Raw genomic sequence first — 20,597 nt, 5'->3', positions numbered from 1 at the left:
TAAGATACCTGTCCCAGTGTCCCAACAGTTCATATGACAAAAGGACAGAATACAGCTATATGGCCAGTATCTCCCATAATTCAGGATACCAACCAGCCAGGTTATAAAATTCACAATTTCTCTACCTCTAAGTGGTGGGAAGAGCTGGCTCACCGCAAAGGGCAAAAATAAAGATTCTTCTAGAAGGATGCAGCAGACTGCGCCCTCTTAGAAAAGTAGAGCCCATCACAGGAAACTGGTCATATTTAAAAGGAAATTAAAAAAATTTACCTGCTGGGAAATAGGTACTTACACATGTCCAAGCTCATGCGCTATAGTAAAAGCAGCACTCAATCCATTTTCTTCGCTTATAGAACAGCTGCGTAGAGGGTCACACATTGTACCTAGCTCTGCTAAACCTGCAAAATTGAATCCTTATATAAAAGCTTAACAGAATAAATTTTCATGTAGGAGTGACTCTATAAACGAATACTATGGCACCCAAGTTGAAAGTCATGCCTCAACTAAGCCACAAATTTACATAAAACAACCAACCACGTGGCACCAAAGTACATCCCAAGGCAGAAGAGCATTGAGAAGTTGATTTTTTTTTTTGTCTGTGTGATTTAAACTTTGCATCTATTTTCTGATTTATTCCTAATTGATTTTTCTCCCTACAGTGAAATTCTCTTAGAGATTTTCTGTTATAAAATCATACTGATGAAAAAAAAAAACAACTCACCAAGAGTATCACACTTCTCTCTAGCTCTGCAGATATCTTCCCTTGAAGGAAAAGATTTATTTAAAATTATTACAGCAAATTAAAGAACATTTTTAAAGTATTTGACTATTGCTATATTAATTACAACAATTGCAAATCTGATTCTCAATTTTTAATCTTACAGACCATTCAAACAATTTGCATTCCAGTGAAAGAGGTAATTTAAATTTGCCAGACTAAGCTCACAGTATTATTTTCCATCTAGCTTGCAAAGAATAAAAATTCAAATACTATGTTACTTCTCTACAATGCAGAAGGTAGATCAAGCACAAAATGCTGCTGAAAAACATGCAGATTGCAGTACGCTTGAAACTATCTTATGTAGTGGACCATCTGCCAAAATAACAACTTAAAATTCAGGACAAATATCAAACAGTTTGAAGTGCTGGAGTGTGTCCAACTTGAACACTGGGGGGAAAAAATAATGAAAAAAAACAGTAAAAGAGAGAATTAATTTCAGTGAACGAACATCAGAACATTCACTGAGGTGATCGGTGTACAGGAAGAATATATACTAATATTTAAATGTTTTCCATTAGTAGGATTTTGGTAGTTCTAATTACACCTGGGCTACCAGGCACTGATTGTCACTCCATCCTTCAGCTGAATCCATTATGTACAACACCCCGTCCCTGTCACATGTATGTACAATGGCTAAAGGCTTAATTTCCTTATAATAATATCAGGTCTAAGTTATTTCCATCATCTTTAATGAAAGGTTCATGAGATGCTTAGCTATCAACATAGCACTATTAGAGTAACTGCTCATGTATTGATAACCAGTGGTTTGGGAAGTGAAAGATAGCCTTTATTCACTTCAATTATCTATGAACAATATCAGTGGAATGGTTAAAAAATTATGATGTAAAAAAGAAACTGAAGCATTTGTCTCACCTAGCAGAGTAATTACAGCTATTTCAGATACTGTACCTAGTGATAAGAACAGCAGTATCATGATGGGAAGGGTGAGCATCATCCAAAGTGTTTTGTGCTTGCTGCCACAAGCAAAAGTTACGAAGAGTGGTCGCTGCATTAAAAGTGATAGCTGGTCCTTCCTAAGCAAGAAATGGCAAAAAAAAAAAAAAATAAAGGATTTTAATATTCATGCACTTGCACTTATTACTTTGTCATTCATGCCCCTGATCTGCAAAACAATGACTGTGCATGGAAAGGAAATCAGCAAGACTCCACATAAGTTCACTCACACAGATTTGTTTGTAGGATCAGGTCTTAATTTAGCTACAAGTCATCGGTCATGAGAACCCATTATTTTAGTCCATGTATGTGAGCGTGCATCACATGTTAAATATTAAAAAAAACAGTGTGACGAGACATTTATGATAAATAAATATAAAAACATGCATTTGAAAAGCGTATACTTCTTACAATCTTAAAATATTACAGCTGTTCGGGCTGAAAACCCTCCATCAAAACCCTCTATAAAAGCTGTCATTTCCCTGTCATGTTTCCATGCATATAACCATACTTTAGGTAGTTATGCCATAAGCTTTCACATGGTATCTGATTTATGTCCATTTAGGTCAACAGGAGGAGCTAATACAGGAAATACAGGCATTAAATAAAGGCTCTGCAGTTAACCTCACATTTGACATTTAGTCTCCTATCTTAAAAAACAAATTTATAGTTAAAGAAGATATTTTATATTTAAGAGTAAAATATTTTAAACTTTGGAATTACAATGCAAATTCATGTATTTTTTTTTCTTCTATTAGAAAGAAGTCTTTTTAGTATTTATTTTTCCTACCTGTTCATTGTGAATTACAATTAATTTTACAATAACTATATTTATAAGATTTCCAATGCTTGAATCTTTATAGATTGCTGCAACCTAAAGAGAAAAAAATCAGAAGATTAGATTATTAAACTCCTCTGACAAACCATTTCTCTTTTTGTCATGTGAACAAGATATCAAAGAAAAACAAGCTGCTACACAACAGACGTCTCATGCATCTACCTGTACCTTTATACCCAAGGATATGGTGACAAACCCAAAATAGCTGAGCAATTTTTAAACTAAGATGCTACCTCAAAATAGCTCATATTTACTATACACATGAAGATCAGAACACAGACACATGCTGTTTTCCAATACTAATCTCCACATAAAAAGTAACTATCCTAAAAAGGTCTTAAATGGAAAAAATGCAATTTCTAATATCCAAATAGTTATAATTTTATATTCATTTCCAAACACTTAGACACCATGTTGAAATGCTAGCATAAAAAGTATACTTACTATACAGTGTAAAAACTGTAGTTTATCGATAAAATACCAAAGAAAGAACAAAAGTAATGTCACTGCAACTGTCATAGACATAAGCTGGTTTATGTGGATAATTTATAGAATCAATACCTAAAGTATTAGAGGGGTTTACAAAGCAAGTCTGAACCAATAAGCTTTTGCCCTTGCTTTTAATGGAAGCTGGACCGAGTTATAAACCTGTATGGAAAATATATATGACACATACAAAGGTTTCTTCCCTCATTCATAAAATTCATATTTACATACCCAACAGGCGCTTTTACATAGAATCTTGCACCCAGATAGTAAAAATCATGAGTCAATTCCATACACCAAAGTGAACCAGTTTGAAAGTCATTCTTCAGACAGCCCACCCATATAAGTTCTACAATTTGGCTTAAAGCAGTTGTTGAATGACAGCCTTATCTAAACAAGAGCTACTACTAAACACAGAAGTACTGGCTATCCTCCCTTCCGGCATATGCTAAGGCTGCAAGGCTACAAAAGTTACAGGATCAAGAAACTGATCCAACTGCAAAAAAATATTATTTTTTTTTCCTTTTCTTGTATCATGTTATATTGATCAACATGATCTCATTCCTGATGGAGGCTCTCCAACACAGGTGCTGACAGAGGGAAAAGTGCAGAAAACCAGACACCTTTCAAAAGTAGCCTACACTTGAACTGGCTCAAATTGCTTGTGAAACCACAGCCTTACTGTGTATGAATCCAATGTACCTGAGATGGAGTAATTCTGCTAAAAGTTGGAATTGACAGAGCACTGGCTCCCACTGACTCATACCCTCCTTTTCTCTGAACTGGAGAGAGCACAATGCACAGCGTTGTCCTTCATTCTTTTGGGGATACACAAGCTGGAAATAGAGGATTCGATAAGGGTAGGGAAGCAGCCTGAGTTCTGGAATCCATATGGAGAACACATTTCAGAGCAGCACAACTATTGTCTGCTTCCTACCAGATGGACTCCATTCTTGGTTAGTAACCAACAAATGTCCAATTATTCCAAGGTGGCAATAAGGAGCACCTCTCAAGCACTCACCAAAGATTTCAATTAGGCATAGACGCATTCAGAATATCTTTATCAAAGAACAGGTGCCTGTAAAGGCTCAAGCACTAAATGTGAATGGAATAAACTACCATTTTACTACTATCAAAACCACTTTTAAGTTACCACGAATAATCAAGCTCATAATGTGTTCTTAAACATAGCTTGAGATCCACTTAGATAAACCTAGAGAGGATATTTCTGGATATTTATCCTCCTCATGAAATATCACAAAAAGTCAAGGTATGCTCCTGAATGTTGTCTGAGATTAACATAACAGAATTATCACGTTCATCTCAGCTCATGTAACTAACAGCAAGTTAGCTGTCTAAATTCCTTCAACAGTTGATGGAGGAGGAGAAAGGATGAACTGTTGTGTAGACATGCCTATCTGAAGATACATATTTAAATATATGCATTTTCATACAAGACAGTAAGGTAAGTTATTTCATTTCTTCATCCCCTTACTATAGAGAGAGATGAGATCTCTAATTTTCAGATGTATGAGGTTAGGAGAGCTTAATTCCAGACCAACTATTTCAGGTTTTATTTCTCTTCAGCAAAGAAGAAACAGAAGACGGCTTCATATGGCATTCCAACATCATGTCAGAGAGGAATGTGAAATGAGATCTGCGAGGAACTTTGGCTTATGACGCGAAGACATTTGTCCCAAGGACTGACTCTCCTACCACTTAAGCTGATGTAAAAGTGACTTATAACAGAGAATTTCTCACAGCATAAACCTATAAGAGAAGATGACACACATATAGCATTAACAAAAAGATCTTTTATGGAACAGGTAACAAAGCCAGACTGTTTCATGTGTATATCATAATGCTGAAACAGGCACTGCTATAGAAATACAGTAAATAGAATCCTAGAAAGGTTTGGGTTGGAAGGGACCCTTAAAGATAATCCAGTCCAACCCCCCCTGGCCACAGGCAGGAGCATCTTTCAGTAGATCGAGTTGCTCAAAGTCCCATCCAACCTGACCTTCAACTCTTCCAAGGATGGGGCACATCCACAACTTATCTGGACAACCTGTTCCACTGCATTAGCACCATCATAATAAAAAAAACTTCTTCCTTATATCCAATCTACACCTCCCCTATTTCAATTTAAAACTGTTACCCCTTGTCCTGTCAACTGCAGGCCTTAGTAAAAAGTCTCTCTCAATCTTCCAAGTCCTCTATATATATATATATATAGAAAGACTGCAATAAGGTCTCCCAGAACCTTCTCTTCTCCAGGATGAACAAACCCAATTGTCTCAGCCTTTCCTCACAGGAGATGTGTTCCGTTCCTCTGATCGTTTTTGAGGCCCTCCTCTAGACCCACTCTAACAGGTCCACATCTTTCTTGTACTAAGGGCCCCAGAGCTGAACGCAGTACCCCAGGTGGGGTTTCACCAGAGGGGAGTAGAAGGGGAGAATCACCTCCCTTAACCTGCTAGCTATGCTTCTTTTAATGCAGCCCAGGATACCACTGGCTTTATGGGCTGCAAGTGCACATTGCCAGCTCTTGTCCAATTCTTCATTCACCACTATCCCCAAGTCCTTCTCCACAGGGTTGCTCTCAATCCATTCATCTCCCAGTCTGTATCAATACTGGGGATCGTCCCAACCCAGCTACAAGACCTTGGCCCTTTGGAACTTTGTGAGGTTCACATGGGCCCATTCCTCAAGCCTGTCAAAGTTCCTCTGGGTTTCATCCCCTTCCTCAAGCAACTCAACTGAATCACTAAGCTTGGTGTCATCTGCAAACTTACTGAGGGTGCACTCAATCTATGTCACAGATGAGCATATTAAATAGTATCCCAATACTATTTAATATCTCAATAAGCACATTAAATCCCAATAAGGAGCCTTGAGGGACACCTTGAGGGACTGGTTTCCACTTGGACATTGAGCCATTGACTACAACTCTTTGGATGTGGCCATCCAGACAATTCCTCATCCATCACACCCATATCTCTCCAATTTAGCAGCCAGAATGTTATGCGGGACCGTACCAAAGGCCTTACGGAAGTCACGGTAGATGATATCCGTAACTCTTCCCCTGTCCACTGATGAAGTCACTCCACCATAGAAGGCCACTAGATTAGCCAGAGATACCTTTTTATTAACTTGGAAATTAGTCTAGTTAATGCCTCGTTTTGGAACGGGAAGCTCTGAAATTCAGGGAACAGCTGCAGTTCACTGGATGTCAAGTAAGGAGTGTGCTGGTCATCCACTGTGACTTGACACAGTGGACAAAAAACAGTACAGGATTTGTACAGTTCTACAAGGGTATATATCAGTTAGAATAGGCAAAGAGATTGAGAACTAGATGTGAGGTTAACTAGGTTCTGCTAACACCAAATAATACGACGAGTGCCTAAACTGCAACTATCAGCCTTCTGTGCAACATCACCCCTCAGTTTCTTAAAGGCCTCCTGTACCACAGTATGTGAGAGGAAGATATTTCTGATCCTGTGTGATTAGAATGATCTCGGCAAGGGGTCCAAGCTGGAGCATTCTTGGGATTAAAACTTAGCATTTCTTGTTCTTGTTTATAGTTATTACTGTAGTTGATGGATGTTCCCTTAATAGTCTGTTGAAAAAAAAAATCTGTTAGTGTTGTGCAAATGCTGTCTGTTGAAGTTATCTGCTAACAAAATCTGAAAACACAGAAGAGGGAAAGAAACCAACACACAACCAGAGTCAGGTGTCCTCCTTCCTGCCTGTTGACACAATGTCCATTTAAAATATTTGAGCAAAAGTATTTCTTCAAGACCCCATACAAGTTACTCATACTCAGAGGAGAGGCATTAGACTGAGTATGAGAGAAGAATATCCCATTGCACACCTGAAAAGAATCTGTTGCAGGACCTTCAACACCATATTCATGCACCATCTGAATTAGCTATTGGCTGTCTCTGTCTGGAGAATAGCTGAGGCCTGAAATCCTGTCACTTCGATGCCTGAGGCCAGCCATTCTTGCCAGAATCTGAAGCATACTTTCTCTCATACTGGAGACAGGCAAGCTCCTGGCAAATGTAAAAGTAACCCTGCTCTCATTAACCCTACATTTGAGTCAAAGTATGGATCCTTTGTCTCATGGCACTTTCATAACCTCTAAACGTTTAGTTATTACCTCTGCTTTCAAAAGATCAAAAAGCAAGACTCTGTGCTGATAAAGGGATGCCCTTACCAGTGAGGTAAGGTATATTCTGCAGCCTGAACACATGTGCAAAGAGAAAAACCCTGAAAAATCACAAACCAAACTTGAAGATTTACCTAGGGAACTGTGCAGGCTAAAATCATCAACTGAGACTTGAAATGATAGATCAATGCAGTGAATTATCAAAGATCTGGAATATGAGATTCTTACTTTTAGTGAAAAAACTGAAGGGATAAGTACTCCCTGCTCTTGTATTCTAAGGATACCTCTTTTAGTGCTCTTTTATTGGAAGCATTCATGAAAAAGGATGACAAAATGGGGTAGGAATTTGATAGAATGCACCATTTCTTTATAATTTCCAGATCTACTTGCTTTACAGTGATCTATATCTAGGCTTCACAAAATTACGAGGTAGTAGCCAAGACAATGGGAAGTTAGTTTCAAGAGATTTTTCAGACTCTTAAAACCTGCATCCACACCACAGAACAGTTCAGACCAACGAAGAAAGGGAAAAAAATAAATATATAAATGAAGTTGGTTACCTTTCAGTGGAAGCTAGTTACCCTTTGAGAATTCTCATTAAATTCTCAAAGAATTTAATTAAATTAAAGAATTAATCTCAAAGAATTTCATTAAATTCTTAAAGAATTCTCAAAGATTAGGTCAGATCTTGTCAACACCATAGCGGTGGCTGAAAGCTGACTAGAAGCAACTCAGTCACAACAAAGTTTAGTTTCTCTTGATATCCCTGTTGTAACTCCGTTAAACTGCTACTGTGAATTGTGGTAAAGTGCCCCATTTTGAAAATGGGCTAGCAAACATGCAAGTATATCTAGAGGCTAATATATCCAAATTGAATTGGACTTCTTCAGCTCTTTTTTTTTCTAAATGTTGTATCAGAAGATCTCTTTTCCTTTCCTCTTCTCTGTTACACATAACCATGATACCAGGAGAACACAAACTTTCATATCTCTTGAAAGAAACACGGTATCAGTTCTTAGATCACGTGTCTTTTTCAGGCTCGAACAATCTCTTATTTATCACTGTAGTGCTGAAAGGATGAAAGATATCCAGGATCTGGGAGATTTCTCCTTCACCTCTTCCATTGTCATATCCTGATTCTGTCATATATTTTGTAAGACCCCAGAATTGCCTGAAGTCATGAGAAAACAGTTTCATCACAGAATGTACTGCTTCACTGAGAGAATAAGAAAGAGCTGTGCTATTTCTGCTAGTGTTAATCCTATTCTGTTCCATCCATACTTCTGTACAAATCTGTGCTTTCCCTGGTTGAACTTAATGCCAGCAGAGAATTCTCAAGTAAACGTGCACAACTGTACCTACACACCTCAGTTGCCTTTTTTTTTTTCCCCTCCCTATGAGTTTTAGGTCATCTTCTGTCCCCTCATCCAAGTCCTCTCCAATCTACCATCCCCCAAGTTAACCAAGTAGAGGTTCCAGATGACTCCCTGTTGTGTTTTAGTGAAGGCAAAAAGAAAGAATACATCCCTTTTAAAGGCTCACTCACCCTGCCAGGAATGCCTCTGCTCTGTCTTATCTCTAACACAGAACTGAGACAGTTGCAGAGACATCCCTTTAATACTGCAATAACTCAGTAAATGGTAACTTACGTCATCATCATCTACAGTCTTTTGAAATATGCACCGAAGCTATAATCTGATCACATCAAATGACATCACATACAGCTCAGATGTCAAACCATCCTTCCTTTCAGTTTCTGATCTTCACAAAGCACAACCATAGTGAGGCTTTTCTACCCATTAGAAGCTACTGAGAGAAAGATGTATGAGTGTTGCTTGGCAAAATGCCCCCTTCTTATACATGAGACGAGTCACAGGTAGCTCAGAGCAAGGCCTTTATCTAATTAAAAAGTGGGGACTGACCTTGAATCCTGTACTACGGGAGGAGAAAGTCAGAGAAAAGTACTAGTCTAATCATTAAATACCTACTTAACAATCACAACTGCCACCACCTAAGTAACAATAGTAAATAGCACTAACAGCAGCGAAGTGTAAAGATGGGCAAGTATGTTCCTGCCTACGTACTGCAAGATTTCCACCTCTGCATTAGCTGGTGGACCTCGAGATGTATGGTCAAGAGGTATGAGGCATTATGACATTTAGTGTACAGGCACCCTGAAGCTGGAATACAAGGACAGTCACAATTTAAAAAGTAATAGGGGTTTTTATACCCATATAGATATCCATATGTCAAGATAAACAGAAAGTCTAGCTCAGAGAATTCTGTATAAACAACACATCGAAAATAATTATTTCCAGTTATGTATATTTATCAGTGTATAATCAAATACCCATTTGTATTTCAACCATGCTATAAAGTGCACAAGATCACGTGGTTTTATATATAGAGAAGAAGAAACATGACAAGGTATAGAGCTTAGGCAAGAAACAAATTCCTTTGTGCTGGCTCTCTAGATTTCACAGAATGAGAGATAAAAAGCACTAAACATTCCTGCAGTGTTAGTAGTAATACAGTGATCTGAGTGTAAAAAGGGTAAAATACAAGCTTAGTAGTCTAAGTAGCAGATGCAAGGAACAATATACTCATCACTAAATTTTGAATTTATTGCCTTTCAGATGCCAGTCATACAAATGAGATGATTAACCTACAAATTCTTCAAGTCTACTCCCTAATTTTAAATGATGACTACATGGCAGGACCAGTAATGTCAAATATTCTTATATGCTCGTATGCGTGTATGTTTTCCCAGAGTGTTATGGAAAGATGACTGTCAACAGTTGTATGGTATAAACTGCAAAGAAAGTATAAAAACATTCTTTAAATGAATCCCATATATATTAGGACAAAATTGTTTGGCTGTTTTTTAATGATGGGGGCAGCACACTGGTGCATGGGATCTTTCCACATAGAAAATATTTCACGGTCAATGCTGATGATTATCTGTCAGAATGTCAAAAAAGAAAAAAGTATAAATAAGACTAAAACTAGAAACACTTTTTGCTGTTAAGACCTGCTACTCATTGCCTTACATTTTACATCTCAGTAAATTACAGTAGTCACAAAACATTACTAAAACAACAATAACTATTTCAAGGTACTTCCATGGCAGCTTGATTTGCACAGATCTGAAAAACTACACAAAGCAATGGAGAGTCAAAGCCATTTATGTGCAGTCCAAGTTAGGATGATGAAAATTAAAAATACCAGCTTTTCACTCGTAATGGTACTATTTTACCATTATATAATGCCATTCTATGATTCCACAGTCTTACTGCAAGTTAAGTGATCTAAATTGATGCTGTCTCAATCCTCTCCTTGAATGCATGGCTGCCCCTCTCCCACGTTCCAACTCTAGCACTCACATGACGAGGCAGTCAGCCAAGTTCCCCATCTGAGCCAGACAACACAGCCCTACCACAGGTGGTTTTACATGTCAAGTTTTCCTTTCAGAAAGGCAAGATTACAGATGTCTTGCTGCGTGCAGACTAAGAATAGACCAAGAAGGTTTTTTTACTAGCAAAGTAACTATATAAGCAGTGTATTTCTTAAAATGATGTCAGTATCAGGTACCTCATTCAGAAAATGAGGACAGTACCTCAAAATGTATCACGAACTCAGATTTGATGAGGTTTTGGTGTTTTTACAGTAAAGTCCAGTGTCTTTATGAATTATTTCAACTGCTAAGACCCAGTCTTTTTGTTACGGACTTCAAACTGTCACAACATAATGTGCCTAAGATGGAGTCCTCCAGCTACTAAAACTGTTAAGGCAGCACCTACTGCCTGCTCTGCTGATGCCACGCTTGGAGGAACAAGAAAGAACATTGCAAGTTAAGCAATCACAGATTTCTTTATTGTTTTATTTATCATTTCACATTAAATAATTCCACTCTATTGTATTTCAATACAAAAATTTTGGTAAAGTCCTACGGCAAAGGTATTCCTTGTACTTTGAAATACACATTTCAATCAGAACTAGTATTTCCAAGACCTAGTGTAAATACTGTGAATACTCATCTTGCCAAGATTTATGCAATTTTAAAGAAATGAGAAAATGCATTCCAGTTCCAGTTCAATGGGATTACTTGCATGCTGAGCGTTAAGCCTTTTCAGGTTGAATTGGATGAGTGACAAGACACTTAAAACCCCCAAAATATTTAGCAGTATATTTCAGTTCTTATTTTCCACTCATAAAACAGTATCCTATAGCAGCAAGTTTACTTTGGTGACTTTGTTGATGCTTTAAAAAAAAAAAAAAAAAAGAGGGAAGAAAAGAAAAGGAAAATGGGCCAGGATTTCAAAGGTTCTTCTGGGAGCTAGATGTCTAAGTTTCATTAAAATTTAATGGGATTTATATGCTTTAACTTCTTAGGTTTCTTTAAAATCCAAGCCAAAACTGAATATCCTTAAAAGTTTCAAAATTATTGTAAGAGTAGAGTATAATGATTGATTCATTTAAAATGCCAGCAACCTGACAGTTTTCTCTAATAGGAGAAGTTGCTTGACCAGACACAAGTACCAGTTAAATCTAATAATCAAAAGTATCTGTATAATAGCAGAAAGGATAAAATTTAATAGTTTCATTTCTTCCCTTTATGGGTAATGAAATAAGACTAATAATGGTTCTAATTCAAACACTAATAGGCTAAAGCCTTCTGCAAGGCCTTTGACATGGTCCCCCACAACATCCTTCTCTCTAAGTTGGAGAGATACAGATTTGATGGGTGGGCTGTTTGGTGGATAAGGAACTGGCTGGATGGTCGCATCCAGAGGGTGGTGGTCAATGGCTCGATGTCCAGATGGAGAGGGGTGACAAGTGGTGTCCCTCAGGGGGGACTGGCACTGTTCAACATCTTCACCAATGACAGACAGTGGTATCAAGTGCACCCTCAGCAATTTTGCTGATGACACCAAGCTGAGTGGTGCGGTCAACAGGCCAGAGGGATGGGATGTCATCCAGAGGGACCTGGACAAGCTAGAGAGGTGGGCCTGAGCAAACCTTATGAAGTTCAACAAGGCCAAGTGCAAGGTCCTACACTGGGTCAGGACAACCCTCATTATCAATACAGGCTGGGGGATGATGTGATAGAGAGCAGCCCTGTGGAAAAGGACTTGGGGGTACTTGTGGATGAAAAGCTGGACATGAGCCAACAATGTGTGCTTGCAGCCCAGAAGGCCAATTGCATCCTGGGCTGCATCAAAAGAACCGTGGCCAGCAGATCCAGAGAGGTGATTCTCCCCCTCTGCTCTCATGAGACCCCACCTGGAGTACTGTGTCCAGCTCTGGAGCCCTCAGCACAAGGAGGACATGGACCTGTTGGAGCAGGTCCAGAGGAGGGCCATGAAGATGATCCACAGGCTGGAGCACCTCTCCTATAAAGACAGGCTGAGAAAGCTGGGGTTGTTCAGCCTGGAAAAGAGAAGACTCCAGGGAGACCTTATAGCGGGCTTCCAGCACCTGAAGGGGGCCTATAAGAAAGCTGGGGAGGGGCTGTTTGCAAAGGCATGTAGCGATAGGACGAGGGGCAGTGCTTTTAAAATAGAGCAGGGTAGGTTTAGATTAGACATTAGGATGAAGTTCTTTACAATGAGGGTGGTGAGACACTGGAACAGGTTGCCCAGAGAGGTGATGGAGGCCCCATCCCTGGAGACATTCAAGGCCAGGCTTGATGAGGCTCTGAGCAACCTGATGTAGTTGAAAATGTCCCTGCTTACTGCAGGGGGGTTGGACTAGATGACCTTTAAAGGTCCCTTCCAACCCAGTACATTCTATGGGTCAAGAAATGCTCCACCTGCATACTGATGAATTCTAATACAGATTACATAGCAAAGAGTGGTAGTCAGTTGTTTTTCTATCCTTCACATTTATTACTAGCTTACTGAAAAAATAACTATTATGGGGAAGAAGAAGGAAGAGAAAAGAGACTGAAAACTGTATCTTCACATGCATTATTTGCCAGAGCAAAATATATGCTAGTAGAGGGTTGGGCCAGATGACTTCCAAAGGTCCCTTACAACTTAAATTATTCTGTGATTCTATGATACCATTGAAATGCTTCAAGGAGAAGGGATATGAGCTGGGATATATATTGTTGGGGAGGAAATTAACTGGACTGTGAAGAAAATATTTCAGAATTAAGATCTGATTTTTTTTTTAAACTGCATTTATAAAAACCAAACATTTCTAAAAGTAAAGTCTTAACAAACTTTTGTTTCAAGATTACCTTCAGAACTAGCAGATGTACATGTGGAATAACAGCTGCCAGAAGATGCCAGCTATACATCTTACTGAATACCACAGTAGATGAAGATATTAAATTCACATTAAAGATGTAGTGTTGTATGCCATTACCTCAAAGCCACCAATAACTGCTCTAAGTCCCAGTTTTACAGTATAGATAGGTAAGTGCAAGAATAAAATCACAAGCTTTTTAGAAAAGAACTGGTATTTTTTCACTCATACATGTATATGTTAAATGCTAGATGTTATAAACAGTTCATCTAGACTCTCTTTAGCAGCAATTATACACTGCATATCCCATTTACCTAGTAGAAGTCCCATTATGCAAGTAAAAATACACAAGAAACATTGCACTGTAAGGAACAGTGGCTGAAGGTACAACATCTCCTGATGCAGGAACAATGTTCTTAAAAAAAGAACATCAGGAATTAAATTAGCTATAATTACAACAGGGCCTCATGAAAATTATACAATAAATGTTCCATTTCATCTTACTGTAAAGTTTTGTGAAGAACAGCTTCCATTTTAAAATAATGTTTTGACCACTTCATTTTGGTTCTTAGTACAGCTCTATATTAAAAAAGTAACTTTATAAAAATGGCTTGTTTGGGATCAGTTTTTTCTAAAAGGATTCCAAGTTGAGTCTGCACTATAAGTTAAAGAAAAAAAAAAATCCATCTTTCAATACTGACTATTTTTTTTTTGGTAATAAGTGAACTTTGAGACCTTCATACCACTGCCTGTAGAAAAATTCAGAAGACTCTATCAAGTTAATAGCCTGCTATGCTAGCCTCTCTTAAAATTCCATTATTTTTCTTATAAACCAATTAGAGAAAATGCCATCATCTAAATCTAGGTGCCTACATCTATGACATCTTCGTAGAGGTGACAGCACCTCTACTGCCATCAGCTGGAGATAGACATTAGAGTGACCAGAACTCAGTTCAGTCGCCTAACTGCATGTTATCTAGTGTCACTTCAAATGCTATCAGTTATCAGGCACCTACACAGAACTAGCAGATACGACACATGATCTACAGGAGACTTGCACACCTTTCTGAAGCAGCAGCTGAGGCCAAGTCAGATGTCCTATGGCATCTTAAATGGCACTGGATGCTTCTATGAAGCAAATTGATTGATCCCAGTGGAAACTAGAGAGCTATTCTGTTCATCCAAAAGTAGATGTCTATAACTGGTCAAGTGAATAGCTCTGTTATTTAAAGCAGATATCTCCATAGATACCAACATGCAGGTGCCTTAATTTGCAAGCCTGAAGTTAGATGGAGCTTCATATAAATTAAGCTTCTTGAATAGATGGTAGGACAGAAATCTAGAAAAAATTACTATACAGAATATTTTAGCATGCCTTTCCCTAAAAAGTGTTTCAACAAATGTCGTGGTAAACCTTTAGATTTTACAGAGCTTATTGTACTAGATCCTAAATCAATACAAGAAGTGACTTTTTGTTCAATAAAAAATTCACCACAGAAAGAGCTCAACTAAATGATGCCAACTCAAAGTCTGACCCATATTAATCTGAAGTTACTTGAAAAACTAGGATTACAACAACCAAGCATTTTTTCAGAATGCCTTTTAACCTCTGTCTGCTGTAATTAATCCATATGTTTTAACTCACTGAAGCTTAAGAATTCTCCTAATGCAACAGCAAATCAGGAAACAGGTCACAGCATTTCACCTACACACCTTACTGCAGTAAACTGAAGAGATCCATATTCTGAAGTTTTGACCCTAGGTTTTTTTTGTTTATGTGATCTCTTTCAATATTCTGTGTCAAATTCAATCAAACCAGAAGACAGGGAAGTTGCAGAAGAGAAAACAACAGAAAATACATAACTGAAAATGCTAATACTTATGAACTTAAGTTTACTTACTATTGACATCAGTGTTAGTACGTAGTGCTGTAAATTCTGCCCATGGTGACGAACCATTTTGGTGTCAGCTGTAACCATCACTTCTACATATCTTGGATAGGAAAGAAAACGTTTTTTCCTGGAATGTGGATTGCCACCATCCTCTACAGACAGGTTATTTAAAGCGTACTCTAAATTGAGAGACTTCTGTAACACATTGCTCTCTTCATTTAAGCTGCTGAAGGTTGGATGTAGTAAAGTGCTCTTCTTCAACTCTTTTTCTGTAAAGTAAAAGAAGATTTACTGTTGAATGCAGTTCCTAAATTTAAAGTGAGAAATGGGCAAAAGGCAAAATGGGCAATATAGACAAAGTGAACTTACATTTATGATCTTATGTCCAAGATATTACAAAATTGCACAAAAGTGCAAGAATTACAAAAGATACATTAACCATGCAAGGCTGTAACAGGAACATCAAATTAGACATCATTTACATTATCATACAGTTCTAGCTTATATGGATTCACTGTTAAAGTTTACTTAAGAGATAGCAGTATTTCACAGTTCCTAGAATGCAGCAAACAGGCAGGAAGGAGATAAGCACTACAGCTTAAGTAATACAACAAAGGAAGCAAGTTAGTTAAACAAAATACCTTTTTTTTTTTCCTTTGTTATACACCGTGACACACCTTTGACACTAACAGAACCAGTCAAAACAAACCATAACACAGACCAGGCCCATGTCCTCAAATTCCTATTGACTTTTTCATTTATATAACCTTATATTTATATAAGCATGGAGTTTACTTCATAAGCAAGTACACATCAAAAGCCTTCGGTGACTTCCTTGACAGCTTTGTTAATATTCATTATGTAGGATCAAGTTCTGAAGGGAATATAAAACCTACTCAGATAACTCCAAACTAAATACTGTAATACTTCCAATTATGCTGGATAGTCCAGCCACCAGAGGCTTCTGATGCCCAATGCATAAAATCCATGCATTGATCAGGGAGTGAGCTTAGCTACAGCCCACATAAAAATACTTAACTGAGAAGTATATCTGAATTCTCAGTGAATTCTCCAGAATTAGACACTTTCAGCCCCCTCAGAACAAACCTCCATTGTCTTCCTGGAAGCTAGATTTCCTCTCACAAAGTCGCTGCCAAAGGATATGTCTCCTAATCCTTTTATTCCAATGACTTAGTGACTACAGCACTGACTCAAGAATTCAGAGATCCCAACTCTGTCACCTTCGACATGGGAGGATTTAAATCTATGCATTCCGTATTACAAGGGAAGACCCTCATTCATAAACTTTAAGCTACTTTTGACAGGTCAATAATCTGTCCTCCTTAAAGTTAGGGCACAATACAGCCAGAAAACAGTAGAGGGACAACAGCAAGCACTTTAAAGTTTGATGAGTAATTATCTAAAAGTCAGTCACAAGATATAGCTATAGTAATTGCAAAAGCTATTAGCACTAACAATAATGAGGGGAGAATTTGGGGAATGGCTTTGAAAAGCAACTTTGTGAACACCTATGTATATTAGATGGGTTCAGACTGAATGAGTTTGATGACTGAAGAGAACTGGCTGAAGCAATCTCATATACACATCATCTTTACTAGGTCACAGAAGGTGTCTGAGATTTCAGAGTACTGGTAAAATGGGAAACAGCATCTATATTTAAAGTGGGAGCTTAAAGACGACCTGAATTTATGGACCAGCCAAGATAAATTCAATACCAGAACAAATCAATTTTTTTTTTCATAAACACCAGAAATCAACAAGTGGATGAGTAATAGCTATCGTATTTATCAAAAACATTTCATGGCAAACTCAGATGAGCTTCCCTGGATGAAGGAAACAGAATTTATGGATAAGAGGAAATGCAGCAGATGTCCTATCCTGACTTGAGTAAAGCTTGTACCAGGGTTTCCAATTAATTTTTCATCAGCAAGTTAGTTTAGAAGAAACCAGCACAAAGTGAGGAAAAGATGAGTTAGACCATTTCAGAAGTAATTATCATGGTCCAATTTCAAACTAAAAAGTACTGAATGCTATGCCTCTCCATATCCTCTGTCAAGATTCACTTACTAGAGAAACTCTCATGGTCACTATATTGCTAGATATACTCTGTTCCTCTTCAAAGGGAAGACGTGAATAACCAGGCAAGACTAGCATTAAAACGAAACAAATCTCTTTAAAAGGGCAGAAACATAACAACACAAGGTTTTTCTCCATGAAAATTTCTGCAACTTCACTCCTGGAAAAATGACTGATCTCTAGCACACAATCTTTTGCAGTTGTTCCAATAAATGAAAAGGGGGAGAGTGACCAAGTTCTTAATGCTTGGAGCCTTTTTCTCACACTAGGTTGCTAATATTAATAGAATTGTCATATGCAACATAGAAAAAAAGAAAAACACAAAAAACCCACACAACAAACTGAAAGACCTCTACTTTGGTTCAGTACATATTATTCATCATTAAAAAAAGAATCAGGAATAACAACACTTGCTTGATTTTCCAACAAAGTACTAACTCCTTGTTCTGCAATGACAATCAACAAATAGACAGCATCAGCTTCCTAAAATAGAGCTAAAGAAAAGAAACACCTTTCACTAGAATTTGTTGAATGCAAGGTGATCATAATGGTCGCTTTCTGGCCTTAGTATCTACAGAAAAGCAGAATTCTCAACATATTTTTTCTGAATATAAAATATGCTTTAAGAATTTTCCAAAGTTAAAAACACTAGCCACCCAAGGTTCACCATTATTTTTGCAATTTATGTTTTCAAATATCTGGACAGATATTCCTTAAGAAAATAAAGTAGAAATTTTATTATTTTCCTTTTCTTCAGATAGTCTTATTTAGGCACTCAGCCTTGCCTAAACACTCCTGAAGTGCAAGTACACTCAAAATGCATAAAATGCAGTTTTCAATCTCATGAAAGGTGTATAAACTTAATTAGACAGGATATTTCTAAATGCCAAGCTGAACCAAATATAAGCTGCTTTATCCTATTGTGAATCTCCACCCATTTGTGTTTTCTTTGAAGCCAAATAAATGGCCCCCCTATGCTTCTATCAAAAGCAAGAGAAAAGCATTTATTACATCACTAAATTTATTTTTATTTTAAGCCATGTTTCCAACACAATGAAAAATGTTTTTAAGTGGCACTAGTATAATAGCAAAGGTTAAGAAGTGCATCGCTCAGGCATGATCTTCAAAGGCTTCTGCATCATTTTATCCCAAAGCAGATGGTATCTCAGTGTTTAGAATGAGTTTTCAGACACCTACAACTTCAAATAAATCCTTTTTAATCCCGCTCTTCTGTCTAGCTTTTGTACTTTGATGGTAGCTGCAGGTGCCTTTCTCTAATACTATTTTCCAATTACAAAGATGCATGCATAAATATGAAAAACAACTACTGAAAGTTTTCAGCCCCACTAAAAAACGTATTAGTTTAAAGCACGGTGCTTTAAAAAAAAAGATAAATGACTGCCAAGCCTATGTGAAAGAAATGTGTAGGTTCTAAGGGAACAATCTGAAGATAAATATCATTTACAAAAATTAAATCTTGCCTTTTTTTTTAAATACATCTGACATTTGAAAAAGTCACATTGAAATTTAAAGTATGACTATACCTGAAACTTCACAAGGTTTATGGGATTTCTGATACTTTTTTTTAAGTTCTTCATGCCTGTATATAAGATGTGGTTTGTTATGCTCATCTTCATGTTCACCTCCATCCGCTTTCATCAGAGGTTCTAAAAAATATTCACCATCATGTGCTTTAAAGGTGCCCATCTGAAAGTAAGAGAAGTAATTGATTTATTTTCCACTAAAAATACTGATATAAAAATAATTTTGATTGAAATAATAAACTATTTATGATAATATTCTGAAATTAATGGAAGAAAATTTACACGTGAGACAGAGGAAAATTCAGGGGAAGCTGGAGATGGAAGCTTGAAGGTAAGGCAAAGAGAAATTTGCTTTCAGAGACCTGTCTCACCAGAATAACTCATAACAGACTAGGTTGCATATTAACAATGCATCATAGGTAATCGCTATATAGTTAATGAAACAAAGGAGGTCACAAAAGTAGAGTATTTAGCAAGCCAAGGAGGAGCAGCTGGGAACTGTGGAGTAGAGGCCATCAAGTAATTCAGGATTTCTGTTATCCAAATTCTAGACTGATTTTTTGCCTTGTCCTTTACATAATTCATAACATTTTTTTTCTAAAACTGCATTTTGCCTATAGATTAGAAATAGTGTTAACCTGATATTCCTTTTAAAGACTTTGAAACAAGTTCCAGGAATTCAAAGTTGACAGTTTCATTAATGAGTTTTTCTCCTTGATTTTTTCCCCCCTCTATAGCAGACACACATGGATAACTATGTAATGGGAACCAAAGGAACTTGATTACTAACAAAAGCACTGGCACATATATAAAGAAAATGAACACAAATTAAGATCCTTTCCCCAGCCTCACCCCTGCCTCATAATCCCTTCAATTATGAAATCCTAAAATGGAATCTCTTCTTTCTTTCTGCACTTCTGACCAAATTCATAGTTTCCTATAGCTTAAGTCCCTTATTTCAGGAGACTATGAGGAGAAAAAAAAAACATGTAAGAATTTAATCAAATTATTTTCAGACTTCTTGGCAACTTCCTCACTTCAGCCAGTTAAGCACCTACAGCAAGCAGGTGTGCTGCATCCTGTTAGCTGTTTTGCCATATTAGTGAGGTATGTTGACCAACAAAAGAATCGCGATAATCTACACAGTTTAAGAGATTAAGCATTCATGTCAACCTTGAAACTCAGGGTTACAGAGAGAGGCAGAGCAAGATATACAAGAAGTGAGAACAGTTTTTTCAAGCAGCCTACAAGGAGCCTTTTAAAATCTGGTGCAGACTACCTTAGTGTCCAGGGTATTGTACTGGAATGATAATATCCCCTTGAATTTTGGATCCTTCTAGCAGTTATCAGTTTTCTATGTTTAAAGTCTGTTAGGCTTCAGGCATGTGTCAGACTCTCTGTAACCTTGCCTGAAACATGGCATACAAATCATCCAGTTATTGTAAACTCACTGTGGTTAGATCCTCTGCCTCACCTTTGTTGCAGAATGAAAAGACTCAGCTAAATAGTATTTTCTTTTGAAGACTGTTTAAATTTAACTCGCAGAAACACGTTTTCCCCCCCCTCGGTTTCATTTAAATTC

General features: G+C 37.4%; 1 protein-coding gene across 1 annotated transcript in view; it reads right to left on the bottom strand.

The window, feature by feature from the left end:
- ADAMTS20 (ADAM metallopeptidase with thrombospondin type 1 motif 20) overlaps positions 1–20,597 on the bottom strand; it is a 97,404-nt gene that overhangs the window by 63,866 nt on the left and 12,941 nt on the right. The window contains exons 3-8 of the mRNA XM_063323122.1: positions 19,016–19,178; positions 15,384–15,643; positions 2,526–2,609; positions 1,691–1,815; positions 722–762; positions 293–398 (exon numbers count right to left, since the gene is read on the bottom strand). Of these exons, the coding sequence (XP_063179192.1) occupies positions 293–398; positions 722–762; positions 1,691–1,815; positions 2,526–2,609; positions 15,384–15,643; positions 19,016–19,178 (779 nt within the window). The remainder of the gene's footprint in view (positions 1–292; positions 399–721; positions 763–1,690; positions 1,816–2,525; positions 2,610–15,383; positions 15,644–19,015; positions 19,179–20,597) is intronic.

The sequence above is a fragment of the Chroicocephalus ridibundus genome, chromosome 1 (genome assembly GCF_963924245.1).
Source record: "Chroicocephalus ridibundus chromosome 1, bChrRid1.1, whole genome shotgun sequence".
Classification (NCBI taxonomy): Eukaryota; Metazoa; Chordata; class Aves; order Charadriiformes; family Laridae; genus Chroicocephalus; species Chroicocephalus ridibundus.
Note: the sequence above shows the minus strand (reverse complement) of the source record. Positions and strands in the feature narration are given on the sequence as shown.